The 14,626-nt window shown below is 32.1% G+C and overlaps 1 protein-coding gene across 4 annotated transcripts in view; it reads left to right on the top strand.

The window, feature by feature from the left end:
* LOC145260440 (ras-related protein Rab-4B) overlaps positions 1 to 14,626 on the top strand; it is a 235,647-nt gene that overhangs the window by 80,075 nt on the left and 140,946 nt on the right. For 2 of the 4 annotated variants that reach the window (XM_080118453.1, XM_080118449.1), the window contains exon 2: positions 3,515 to 3,550. The exons of the other annotated variants lie outside the window; for them this stretch is intronic. In XM_080118453.1, coding sequence (XP_079974579.1) covers positions 3,515 to 3,550 — 36 coding nt within the window. The remainder of the gene's footprint in view (positions 1 to 3,514; positions 3,551 to 14,626) is intronic. 4 annotated transcript variants of the gene reach the window in all.

Raw genomic sequence — 14,626 nt, 5'->3', positions numbered from 1 at the left:
AGGAGCCAGGAACCGGCCCAGTACCTGTTGGACTTAGGTACACCGCCTGGGTAATACCTAGGAGGTCCACCCTCCCAGGCCTTGCCACCGGGCTTTCCAGTGAGGCAAGTTTATTGCTTGCTGCCTGAGGCGCCCCGACCGGGGAATGCTGACGGGGTTACTCAGGCAATTTTTAAAATTGCAGGAGTGCCCCTTCTTTAGGGGAGCCTGCAGGGTCCCCACTTTCCGGCCTTGTGCCACATTTTGCTGTGGTGGGCAGCAATTAAATATTTACCCCCCCCCCCATTATGAGTCAAAAATATAGCAACACACCTCTTTGTTGATATTGGGATCTTCTGACAGTCAACCTCTACCATATCTGCCTGGACAGAACAAAGGTAGATCCATGAATGACTTCATACTATTTCTCTTCCATATGACAAGCATGACATGAGCTGCTTTGAGATTTTCTGGTAGCACAGCTGTTTTTTTTTTCTTCAATTTCTACTTTAATTTAACAAAAAATCTTATTGAAAATGAAACATTTTCCCAGAAATCATTAATCTAGAAATTATACTTCCTCTCCACTGTCTGAAATGATTTTGAAAAGAAATTCTTCATTCGATTTCCTTAAGACATTTTTATTCTCCCCTATGCTTTTTTATGCTGGTTCATGTTTTTTGGTGTTTTTTTAACTTCCCAGTTTAAAACGTTTTCTTACTGTACTTATTATTTATCTTAGTGTACTTTATTTTATTTCACTGATTGAGATGTTATTTTATATTTATATGACAATGAATATTAGGGTGAACACTGGCAAAGAATTGGTTTGTCGTCAAACTGAAGCGCTTAAAGCTCGATAAGTATTAAACTATTCTAAGGTTTTAATAAGTAATTTCAGAGCAATCATAAATTAAAATGTTTTCTGACAAAACAAAAAAAATCTTGTATCAAGAAAATTGTTTTTTAATTCAAAATAATGACTGTTTCCTCACTACCACCACCACCACCACCACCACCACCACCACCACACAATTGAATTTTGCAACCATTATTTTTTGTTTTAATTTAACATTCTCTCTCCACTAGAGTTTTTAGTAACTCTTGATGCAATTCTATACCTGTACAAGAGCCAAATACATCCTAAGATAGAGTATCTTGGGAAGACCTGCTCACGGCACAATTTCCTGCCTTAACAGAGTTCAAAACCGTCTTCGAAATCTAGTAGGTGAGGGCCTTTTCACCTCCCTACTTCCTTTTTCTCACAGAGATGTTGCTAGCCTATCTCTGCTATATCATTATTTTTATGGCAGGTGCTCGACTGAGCTTCACTCTATGCCCCTTCCCCCGCTCGGCAAAACATTCACAACAGATACTCCTATAGCTACAACAGTTGTCAGTAATTTCTCTTAATCTCTGTCAGTGCCTAAAACTAAAGAAAATTCCATGATCAAAGTTTCTTACCTAGAATTGTTCGTTTGTGGAATACAGTACTGCAGGGCTGTTTTTCAGCTGACTATAACATGGTTGTTTTCAAATCTAATGTAAATAACTTCTTGTTGAGCCGTCTTAAATAATTAAACCCTACCCAAGTTCCACCATTACCGATTATCATATTTTACAGTTTACCCGATACTCATTAATCCTTATCCTCAAGTAGTCCTTGGGCTTTGATAAGTGGTAATCTTCTAGTAAAAAAATGTAGTATTAGCAGTAGTAATAGTGTTGGTTGGAAGAAACTATTTTCACTTGTATGAATGTGAAAACATGATGAGTGGATACTTTGTGTTTCGCTCTCGCTTCCCCACCCTCTCTAGTCAATGTAACTTGTAGTAACTGTTCAAAGTATAGATTAAAAATGTTAACGTGTTTTAAAGAATTTAAATGTTATGTGTTTACCCCTATTGTGAGTTAATTTGATATCAGATTGTTTTGTTTGTAAGAGAAAGTGGATTTAGTTTGGAATGATTAGTATTGTATGTATGCGTTTTAAAGAAAGACACCAGTTTTTAGGGAAAAAGTAGTTAAGAAGATTATAAAGTTATCATAACCATGAATAACTAATTATGAATGAGACCAAAAAGCCACTTGTATAATTACATGTAGATCACAGTATAAAATCGTGTAATGAATACATTTTCTTGTGCCTACTACTGTGATATACAAATAATTTTAAACAAATCTTGTAAACATATTTAATTGCTTGTTAATACTGTCATAGACAAAACAATAAAAGATTTTTTGTAAATAATGCTACCAACCGAAGCTGTGAATGTGTTAAAAAATGTTCTGAGCTGGAATTTATCAAAATAACAAAAACAATATGTTTGATCACTTACCTTCCCTCTCTCAGGACGATATGTCACAAATATCTGAAAAGGTCAAGTGATCAGCACTCACAATTTACCAATTTTTTTTTTCTCTCCATTCATCGATTCATCTTTAAAAACATTTGTTTTCCTCATATCAGTTTATTCTCCACATCCACTTAACTCTCTTTTTCTTCTTCAGTGCACTTCCTGACTATGACCTGCTTACCCTCTTCCATAAATATCCCTTCTGTATAAAAGTGACCGAAAAATGTTTTGTTTTTTATGTTGGTTTAGATTTTTTGGGATAAAAGAGAGAAAATATTAGTAAAACCAAAGTATTATGTTTTTGAATTTTTGACATGAGGATTGATGATTCATATTATTTGGATTCTTCATACTGCTGTTCTCATCTTGAGTGTTATTTTCACAATATTTCAGTCGATGTAACCTCCGTGTCGAACGCTGGAATCTTTCTGTCAAACTCTGGAATCTTTCTGTCAAACTCTGGGATCTTTCTGTCAAACTCTGGGATCTTTCTGTCAAACTCTGGGATCTTTCTGTCAAACTCTGGAATCTTTCTGTCAAACCTTGGAATCATTCTGTCAAACTCTGCAATCTTTCTGTCAAATTTTGGGATCTGCACAGAATTTCAAACCCTTTAATCCCAAAGAGTAGCATGCTCTCGTTAGGTCAGTCATGACTGGGTAAATAATTTGCAATTGTATTTTGAGTGTCGCTCGCAATGGGGACTGAATCTTCAACTTATAACTGAATTTACCAAGTATTTTATCCACTACGCCAAGATTCCTAAGTTCAAACAAAATATACCTGGAGAAGATCGGAGGTTACATCGACTGAAACATTGTGAAAATAACGCTCAAGTTGAGAACAGTAGTCTGAAGAATCCAAATAACAGGAATAAAACAAAGTTTTCTTGTTTTTTTTTTTTAATTTGTTTAATGTATTTGGCGCTTATTCACTTTTCCATTTATTCTTTTCCCCTAGCTTTCTATCCATATCACACACACACACACACACACACACACACGTATGTTGAGTTCATTCATTTCCATTGTTCTACTATTAATTTTTTCCCCCTTAACCTGGACAGAACTTTCTTTTTTTTTTTTCATTTATTTTTCTATTTTCTCTGCGCATTTTCATTTTCATTCATTTTTTTTTCCTCATGATTTTACATTTCATTTTATTTATTTTTTCAAAAGCTGCATTACCCCAAGGGAGAGAACAGGACTATAAAGGTAGGCCCCCATACCATTTTGTAGCATCATCTCATTGTCTGTCTTTTTTGTATCTGTCATGATCAACTCAACAACAAACAAAAAAAAACAAAACAAACATTACTTGTCATGAAGATCATCTGATTGATACACAATTAAAACAATCACTTTATTCACAATTCACCTGTGGCATGCTCAAGTTAATATTTCAGTTCAATAATTTTATGCAATTAACTTTTTATTTAGTTTGTATTCTTTTTATTTTCAAAATGTTTTCTTTTCATTTTATTTTAAAATTATTTTTTATTTTTAGATATTAAACAATTTTGTGTGCAAAAAAAAAAATGTAAACATAAATAAGTGTTAAAGGAGAAATCGAAAAATGTCTTCATCAGGAGCAATTGAATGATTTTTTTTTTTTTTTTAATGGAAACTGCTCCAGACAAAACATGAAGCCACTTGATGTAAGAAGCTAAATATATATATATATATATATATATATATATATATATATATATATATATATATGTATTCAAAAATGAGTGTTAGATGGATAGATTCCAAAACATCGCTCATGGAATGAGAGGACCAGGGGATAAAATAAGGGGAGCGAGAATTGTGCAGCTGCCAAAAATAAACGAAAGTTCCACTTTCTACTCTCCTTATTATTAGGCATCAAGTTTAAATAAAAAAAAATTGAAACTATTTTTTTTTTCTTTTAAAAAATTTATTTTTCACTTTCTCATTTATTTTTTTTTTCAATTTTTAAATCCAGTTATTTTTTATTTATTTTTTTGATACATCAATATTTGTAAATCCACATACAAATAAGAAAAAAATTAAAATCAGAGGTAGGTAAGTTGGTTGAAAAAAAAATAAAATTTTGGAGTCATTTTTTTTTTTTTTTTTTCTTTTAACAAAAAAAAAAACTGTAACTCCTTCAAAATTTGCTGACTTTAGACTGTATATCATGGAGCTGTGAAGTCAACTGGGGTAAAATATGATTCCTGACACTAAAGCTATTTAAAAAAGAAAAAAAATCGCTATCTCCTACCCCCTCCACACACTTTCTTTTAAAGTTATTATTTTAAGGTTTTAACTTTCGGAAATATGGTGCAATTCAAATAATTGCATATAATTATTACTTTTAGCTGCTTTGAATTGTGACTGACATTCTATAAAAGCTAAATTTATATGAATCAGCATGGTACAACTTTTTTGCTTTTATTCTGTTGTTGGCATTAGTTTTCCTAATTCTTTCTAGAATCAGGTACTTAAAGGGGGGACCACATGAAGGTTTCCAACATCTGTAAGTTAAGTGATTATATGGAATTACCTGGACTTGCATGTGGCATAGACAGTCAATGTTGTTCCTATTTACTTTACCTCCCCACGAGAGCAGAGTTAGGCACCAGGGTCGTTTTTTAATGTTGATAAAAGGAACAAAAATTAAAAATTGTCTCAGTCGTGAAGGATTTCTCCTCCACTAAATGAGAACAAAAAATTGAAGTGTAGTATCAGAACAGATACTACACTTTGATCTTGGCCTGGAGACCAAGAGTCTATGTTGTTATCCACTTCACATCCATCACTCTCAGGCTTTGCCTTCTCTCTTTGAGAAGGGCTTAGTTCATTGCTAATCGCCTGAGGCGCCCTTACCGAAAAATATGCAGGTCAGGGTGCCGCTGACTTCTCAATCTCGCTTTCCGACCTTGATGTCACTTGATTTAATTATGATGTAACTATCAATATTATAAAAAGGTAAAGAAATGAATACAAGGTTCTATGTTTCTGAATTTTTTAGATGAGGATTCTATTATTCTCATTATTTGGACTACTGTTCTCCCATCTTCTTCAGAATGTAGGGTGATATTGGATTTGTATTGAACCGGGAAGCAGGAAAGCGGAACAGTGTTCTACAGGCAGGCAGTTGTAGGGAAAGAAGCTTTGTTCATGGAATCTGCGTTTAGATTTAAGCACACATAGAGAATGGGGAAAATCGCATATAGTGGTTAATCATTCCAAAACCAGATGCATTTATTTTATACTCATAGGATTTTATATATATGTTAATGCATGTCTTACACGTGTTTCGTTGAAAGTGGAAATTCATCAAACAACTCATCATTTATGTGTTCTTCGGGGGGGGGGGGAACAGTTGGCGAATTTTTATTTTTTTCATTCGAATAAAAATGATATGATGAAGAAAAAATGTCAATAAAAAGAAATGGAGATCTTTTAAAATTCGCAAAATCATGAGAATAAAAAATAAACTCTTATTGTAGGAACCCTAATAGTGTCTTCCCTCGAACAGCTAGACTTTGGAATTCCTTTCCTGCTGCCTACTTCCCTGGCTGTACTGATATGCAGAAGTTTAAATGTAATATGAACAAACATCTTATTAATCTTTCCTATACATGGCTCCAAATAGTAGCCCCTTACGTCCAAGTGGCGATATGCTTTGTAAGGGGTGAACATGAGTAAAAAAAAAATGTATATATAATATCTAATGACGTAATATATTTTGAGTATACAGTTTGTTATAATTATAAAAAATAACCTTTTCATTTGTTTAAATTTCAAACAGAAATTTAATAAACTTTTGTAATTATTGTATACTAGCATGGGTGCCCGGCGTTGCCCAGGTGTTTGGAGGTGTATGCTTAGCAAAAAACAAAAAAAAAACGGTCAATTTTTTTAAACTTTGATCCCTATTATGACCCGTTAACATTAATTGTTTTGGGCTCAAATCAAGTTATTAAGTTAGATCCATGTCCAAGGAACCTATATCTAAAATTTCAAGTGTTTAGACCCAAAATTGTCGGAGGAGTTTGGTAGAGTTCTCAAAGGTCAACTCGTTGAACTTTAACCCCATAACAGCCAAATTTCTCGCCAAAAACTGATCAGAAAGATTTTCACAAATCACAGTACCCTGTATATCAAATTTCGAGTCTGTAGACTAAAAATTGACAGTTATTGCATAGGGAAATGTACACAGACAGACACACAGACACGTTCACTTTTATAGATATATAGCTTTAATATGTAGAGGTTATTTGTAAGCGCTAAAATTAAGCTCAATAGCTTGCACAAAAGAACTAACAAGTGATGAAAAACATAATAAAGAAAATTAGTAAAGTCTTCACTTCAAATGGCAAAAGATCTTCAAAAGAACCATTGAACAATCAAGAAAAATATTCAAAATGTAATTCAACTGAGGTAGCAAAAGTCCTAAGCCGAATTCATAACTCTTAACAAATCGAGATCTGTCATATATATATCTGAAGAGAAAACATTAAATGTCTGCATGCCAGTAGTTCATTCATATTTAAGGCCGATGGAATTCCTATGGTTTTAAAAGAAACAAGATGCAAAACATTAAATTTGCTGATGTAAAGAATTGAATAATATACCCATGATGGCAATCTTCTGTCTCATGGCAATCTGCATCTAGTCTGGTGCACTGCAGCATCTTCTGTGGTTATACAATTTAAGCTGGTTGCCTATTCAGATGTAGGCCTGAGTAGGTGATAAGGAGATCTATGTTTGCCCAGTTACCAGGATCCTCATCTCGGCGTTGCAGACAAAGACTGACAGAAAGGCAAGCCAATATGGTCGCAGCCAGCATAGCTATAAGAAAGGTGTTGCAGTGCTTTACCATCCACCTAATAGGATTCCAAACAAGATTCATATCTATACACAAATAATAAAGTGATACAATATATTGTGTATGGATTTGCAGTATTTATTCAACAGTGTTCAATACATAACTAGAACTTAGTCATAGTATCAAAATATATCTAAAGCAAGTAAGCTACATGAAGGCCGTTATGTTCACCATCTTAATGAATCACCAAAAGAATATATATATATATATCAATTGGAATTTCAGAAATTAATGTCACACTTATGTCTTTATTTATTTATTTCCAATTGTATATTGGATCATCTGTTCTTGAATATCAATTTTTTGTGCTACGCTTTTCATATAACATGAGTAATACTACCAGTAAATGTGTGTGTGTATATATATATATATATATGAAAAGGTTAGTAATTACAATTAAGAATAGGAAATTGGGGAAAAAAAAAAAAAAAAAAAAAATTTTTGTAACTTGTCTTCTTCCTAAGATTAAGGGTGGTGGTGTTTGATCAACACTGCTGGGGAGCCATGATGTAATACACTGTTTTGTTTTTAAATCCCCGAAACAGTGTTTCATGGTAAACAACTGATGATCCCTTAAAAAATATAAAAATTGGTATTATAGTAAATTTGAGAGTTGATGCAGTGATTGCAGGTGATTAAATGACTTACTGACTAGATGTTTTTTTTTTTTTTTTTTTTTTTTTTAATGAATGATAAAAAATAATTTTTTGTGTGGTTTCAAATGTTAAAAACTTCAAAGACTATATATATATATATATATATATATATATATATATATATATATATAAATCCACACATAATTGTTTTATCAGATCATGGTTCTTCAGCGTGTCCAGGCATAGCAAGTCTTTCAAACTGAGATTCAAAACCCAACTGTTTTATTAAGTCAGAATTCTTATATGCTATTATGCTTGCCATAAAAATAAGAGACAATTGTATTTATATATTTGCATTACCAACTGCCCAGAGATCTCAATTCTTTTACAAAGAGCTATGCTTTATGCTAAATGGCAACTATTTAGTCCCTTACTAAAGACCATAATCTACCCACTTATGTGTGTTTGTGTGTCATCCACTGATAAACTGTTTTGCTGTATCACAGCTCCTGTCTGAAGCTGGGATCAAAACTCGACACCCTGATTGACAGTCAGCATTTCTAACCTCTATGCCATTTGGTTGCTGCTATGTGAAATTACAAATGATAAACATGCTGGAAGTTCCATTTGTTTACACAAAGAACATTACATTATCTTAATTTATCTTTAGTCAACCTTTCACAACTAAATATTTTCGTTTACTAACCAAATAGAAAAGTTACTAGCTAAAGCTACATGATTTTTAGAATATGACATTTTAGTTCTGTGACGAGTATATACATCATGAAGATATTTTGTGTTTTTTTTTTTAATAAGTGTAATTCTAAATATACAACAAATTTTATATTGATACTTGAAGGTATAATTACTTCAGATACTTTTTCAAATAGTCTTCGTTAAAAAAAAAAAAAGAGTATATTGTTCTATTAAACTTTTATTGTTTAAATAATTTAACTTTGTTCGTTTTATAAAAAAAGAAAAGTTGAAAAAGATGTTTTTCACTCAGTAGTGAGCTTTGGAAGATTGTCAGTGAAAGAAATGCAATCGCCAAAAGATTAGCATTTCATTATTTCTAGTTGCCACTTTGAAAAATCACTTTCAAATGCGACTGTTTCACTCGCAATGTAGAGACCTGTATAATCAGACGTATCTTAGATATATACGAAAATAGATTTTGAACGCTTTCTTGCTTTTCCAGTTGAGATCATAATTAACTATCCAATAATTTTCTATTGTCATCTGGTCTGTTAACTGGAAAACAGTTTTATTGAATTAGTATTTCTCTCAGAAGAAATTCTTGTCTAGACGCATTAGCAGAAATTGTACAACTGTGGAAACTTTGTAACTGCTTTTCTTAATTGTTATTCATGTTTTTTTATGATGCAAATTAAATGTCAGTTAACCATTTTCCTAAATACAAAACCCAGCAGAACTAAAACTTCTCCTCCTCATACGTCTATCTCGTATGCGTTTTTATTTGTATCAATCTCGTATTTTTTTGTTTTTTTTCGTCTATATCAAATAATAGAAGAGTCTATCAGACATATCTACACAGTGTGATGATGTATAGAAGTGAAACCTGGCCAGTTAGCTTTGAGGATGTGTGTGGCATGGAGAGAAATGATATGACAGTGATATGTGTAATTTAGATCTGATAACCTTAGAGAAAGATTAAATCTAGACAGTATAAGGAAATAATTACATGAGACTACGTTAGTTTGGTCACACTGAAGAATGGATGAGATTACTTGGGTTAGTAGAGATAGAACAGTTGAGGTAGTAGGATCAGTTAAGGAAAGCCAAGGAAAACATGGGAGGGCATGATGAAAATCAATTTAAGAGAAACGTAGATAAATCTGAGTAGAAATAGGTTTGTTTGAAAATCAATTCCTAAAAGCTACACGGTACATGACAACATGTAAAACAGATGTTAAATCAAATATGATGATAATAACTAAATACAAAAAAAAAAAGAAACTATTTATAACAATTCAGAATTGACCCACATTCTTTTGACATGGCAGGTCTTAAAATAAATACTATATTTTTCAGGACCAAATTCTAAACTCGAAACTCAACTCACTAGGGGAGATACAAAAGAATGAGATTAGCATGAAATCGTATTTGATGTCATTGAAAAAAATGTCACACGTTCTCAAACGAAAACTGAACATTTGTTTTCTAAATAACATTTTTTTCCATCAACAAATATAAAACTATATTTACTTTTATGTAAAAAAAAAAAAAAAAAAAATACTCATACTTATTTAAGATTGCTTGGGATGCAATGTTATAATTTTTATTTGTTTGTAAAAAGTTTTTAAAACTTTTTTTTTTTTTACATAGGAGTCACCACTTATCAAGGCCCAGAGGCCACTCGAGGATAAAGGTTATAGAGTGTACAGTAGTCAATGGGATAATATTGTAGTAATCGTTAGTAATGGAAATTTGGTAAATTGGATTACTTAATGGGGGGCAGCTCATTAAGAATTTGTTTATGTTGGACTTGAAGACCACCAAGTTATAGTCAGCTGGGAAACGGGCTAATGGAAGAGAGTTCCACAGGCGTGCAGTTCTAAGAAAGAAGCTTTGTTCATGGAATCAACGTTTTGATTTAGCCACAAATAAAGAGTGGGGAAAATTAATGACAGTGGTTTCAGCTAGATGGGTGTTTTTAGAAAAAGATGTAAAGTTTTAATTGTAAGGGAGACAACATTTTTCTTTTTAATATTCTTCAATTAAAAATGTTTTTTTTTTTGCTGATTTTGATTTTTCAGTCATAATTGAGAAATATTTTCATATTACCGGTTGTGCAGATGGAACTCATAATTTTTTAAATAAACTGTAGTGAAATACATTATTATAGTGCTAATAATATCGTACCGCAATAGCAGATGAAAATTCTTAAGTCAGAATCAGAGTTTAATATCAGGTTTATTGCTATTTAGATCCCACTTTTAAAATTCGACAAGATAACTTTATATGTTAGATATATGATTGTATTTATTACTTAAATATATTTGTGAACATTGTAGCTTGCTTGAATCATTGTGATTATATGTAAGAATATATGTGTTAAATGCTGTGACGAGGTATCTATAATATAAAAGCAAAAATGTGTGTTAGTGTGTGCACTTTTTTTGTATGTCTGGCAAAGGTTTTTTCTGGGGAGAGATGGCAAGGGGATATCATTTGTTAGAACTTTTTATATACTCCCTAGATTATAATATCTACGATTTGCGAATGGACTTCGTGTATCTTTTTATTTGAGCGACTTTATTTAATAAAATTCCCACTATTCTGTCTTCTCGCGTGTTTGTTTGTGTTTTTTGTATAAATAAAGCAAAAGTATTCGAAGAAATTGTGTTTCCCTAGCACTCTTCCCAGAGACGTCCAGAAAGCAATAAGATTTGATCAATGTGGGAAACCCCTGTCATATCAGACAATTGCTACTCATTTGGACACTCCCCTTTTTATGGGGAGCTGGTTTTCCCCAACATCTTGGGGAAACAAATGTGCAGAAACTGGCTTGCAGCCAAAGTTAACTGTGTGATGTTTGACATTGTTAAATGCACCTGTGTCAACTCATTCACTTAATTTTTTAATCGTTTAATTTCAACGATTCTTGCTTCCTCTGTCCTCTTTGCCTCGCGGTAAAATGTCACATTTTCTTTCACTTTCTTTTCCGCCTTAAGGCTTCAGGTTCAAGCCTACCTGCCTACCAAAACTTTTTTTTTCCTACACACATACATACAAACACCCAGGCAACGCCATGCACCCCAGCTAGTTAGATATAAACTTAAAGTTTCAATTTTTTTAATATATGTTTTAAATCACCAGTACTTAAAGATAAATGTCATCTTCCAAGAAAAATTAAGGATTTTGATGAGAATTTATTTTTATTTTTGCATCTGTTATTATTGGATGTCATTTCAAATCGTGTCTTTTTTTTTTTTTAATTGAGACTGTTGGTTGAATGAATGTCATCATAGGTGTGAAGATGATAAGAAAATAATTTATTCAATTCTCAGCATAGTGTTCTATACATATGTGTGTATCTGTGTAACAGTTATGTACAAGTGTTAAATTAAGAATTCTGTAAGTTTTAATCTGTTGCTAATTATATATTTGTATCTATCTACAATATAGAGTGTGTGTGTATGTTTGTATGTGCAGCTAAAACTAAAAAAAATTAAAAAGAAACACCCACAAAGTTCATATTTTCTTCATTAGAGTTGCCTTGGATGAATATCTAAAATTTATGAAAAAAATTACTCCTTTGATTTTTAATTGGTGTACATTTTCCAGCCAAATTATGTACTAACTAAAGGGGAGTAAGTCTGATTTATTTATCAAGGAGTTAATTCCCTTATGTCAACTCATTTCCCAAGGAATCTCTAAAAAAACAATTATCTGTGTGTATATCCAGCAAGAAGAATGAGCTGGGTGGAGATAAAAGAGGATGTGGGTAGAAGAAGAGGGACGCTAAGGGGAAAGAGAGACAGAGAGAGATGATAAAGAGATAGAAGCTTTAATAGAAATGTTACAATTTTGCCCGAGTAACGCTAGGTACATCTGCTAGTTTCTAATATAAAGAATATTCAGTTTTAGTTGCCAAATTTTATATAATCAAAACCTGATTATACCAGTTTTTTTCATTAAAAAAAAAATGCAGAAAAATGTCTCAGCATGACAAGAAAACTGTTTATTTTTCTGCAGAAATCTCTGTTTATATACTCCTTCATGAGAACGAAGTTACACACAAGGTCAATTTTTTATGTGGACAGATATCTAATTGCACAAAAATAAAAATTGCTCCAGTCAAGAATGATTTCTATACTGATTGAGGACAGAACAGATGCTACACATTGATCCTTAACATTGAGTTCTTTTTTTTTCTTTACATTTTGAACGTTATTGCTCATGTAAAATATGTAGAATGCATCAACTGATCACCTGAAAAACATCTCCATGTGCATGATCAGTATTCTTTGTGTGCTGTCAGCAATAATGCACACGTGTGTTGAAAAAGAAGAATAGAAAGAAACTTGGATTTAATAGCATATACATTTATTAGTTTGTCGAAGACAAACATAAAGGAGGTTAAGATACGTGTAATATAGAATCAGTACACTTAAGTTACTTTAGAAATGAGTATTAGACAAAGAATACAATCCTTTTCATTCCAATCAAACCCCAAAAAACACACGGCTAGAGAAGCAATAAAAAGGAGCATATGTGCGATAGAAAACAATCTGTAAATTATACTTACATTAAATTTGTATTCGGTGGTGACACAGCACAGAGAAAATGTATAACAAAACTGTTTGGGTCTTTTTAAATCTATTGGTCATGTGACTTGAATTCGTCTCCAAAAGAGACACGATATGGGAGAAAATGTATGACAGTTGTTTGGTTCTTTGATCAGTATTTAAGAAACAAGTTATATATGGCGCAGAAGGACAGCAGTAAACAACGTCCATGCACCTTGAAAGTCATGCCAGAAAGAGGAAGTGTCTCTTTTTGAATTTTCCACACGTGAGTAGAATAAGATTACAGACTTTCATACTAAAAAACACTGTTTATGATGTTACTGAAAATGTCTATTCAAAGGGAGATAATTCTTGTCTAACAACAAGAAAGTAATGACATTTTGGAGTAAAAATAATAATTACATTCAATCCCCAAAAAGGTGGTGGTGTCAGTAAATTCTGAAAAACGAACAACTCATGAATACCTATTTTTTTTTTTTTTTTTTTTTTGTAAATATGCTTGCTATGTCTAGCCATACCAATGAGTCATAGACAACAAAACAACTCTTTGTGAATGACATTCTGAAGTAACCAGCTCTGTTTACGCAAAGTCTTAAATACAGAAAATGAAATTTTTGAAACGATTTTCATTGATTTATGTTGAGCGTCCGTATCACATATCTATTTTTCAGTCATAGCCATTTTATCAGGGGTAGATGGTCCATGTTAAGAACAATAAAATATTTGAATTAATTTTTTCCAGAAAATGATTTATTCAGTTGGATTTATTTTCTTATAGCCGATATTTTTTATTTTTATTTTAAAGAGAGGTAACTTTACTGATTTACTTCTCTTTCTTGGGGAGAAAAAAAAAAAACACATAGTTAAAAAAAAAAAAAAAAAAAAAAGGCGAAACAAATTGGAAGTAAATATACTACAGGGTAATGCCTGATAGAAACAATTGATACATACTTAAATATCTGCTTAAAGGATGGCACGTTTTGTGTTATATATGGTGTCAATTTTTACCATTCCTGAAGGATGAAAGGAATAGTCCATCTTTTTTATGAACAAAGAAAGAGGTGCTTAATCTTAAAAATAACTGATAATAATATGATTAAAGTAATATAAAGGGAAGCATATTCCTGTATTATTAGTAGTATTGTTATATGTAATAATTCATGAACAACTTTTTTTCCAGTTGAAAGCAAGGGAAGGGGATATAGCAATTAGGAGAGAGAGAGAGAGAGAGAGAGAGAGAGAGAGAGAGAGAGAGAGAGAGAGAGAGAGAGAGAGAGAGAGAGAGAGAGAGAGAGAGAGAGAGAGAGAGAGAGAAGTTTTTAAAAAAATGATGTTACACAAACTTTTTAACTCTTCTATTTTTTTGTTCATGACTTCGGGCAATGCCAGGTAGCTGTGCTTATATTAAATGTTTTTGAAATTTACATTTTTTTTTTTCACCCCGATTTGAAATCTTGTGCATCTTGTGACTTTGTCTCATTCATTATTATTATAATTATTATTATAAGTGTTCGCTTTTTTTGTTTCTTTTGTTGCACTCAATGGAATTATTTCTGCATGC

Source organism: Euprymna scolopes, chromosome 36 (genome assembly GCF_053919585.1).
Source record: "Euprymna scolopes isolate OS-2025 chromosome 36, ASM5391958v1, whole genome shotgun sequence".
Taxonomy (NCBI): domain Eukaryota; kingdom Metazoa; phylum Mollusca; class Cephalopoda; order Sepiida; family Sepiolidae; genus Euprymna; species Euprymna scolopes.
Note: the sequence above shows the minus strand (reverse complement) of the source record. Positions and strands in the feature narration are given on the sequence as shown.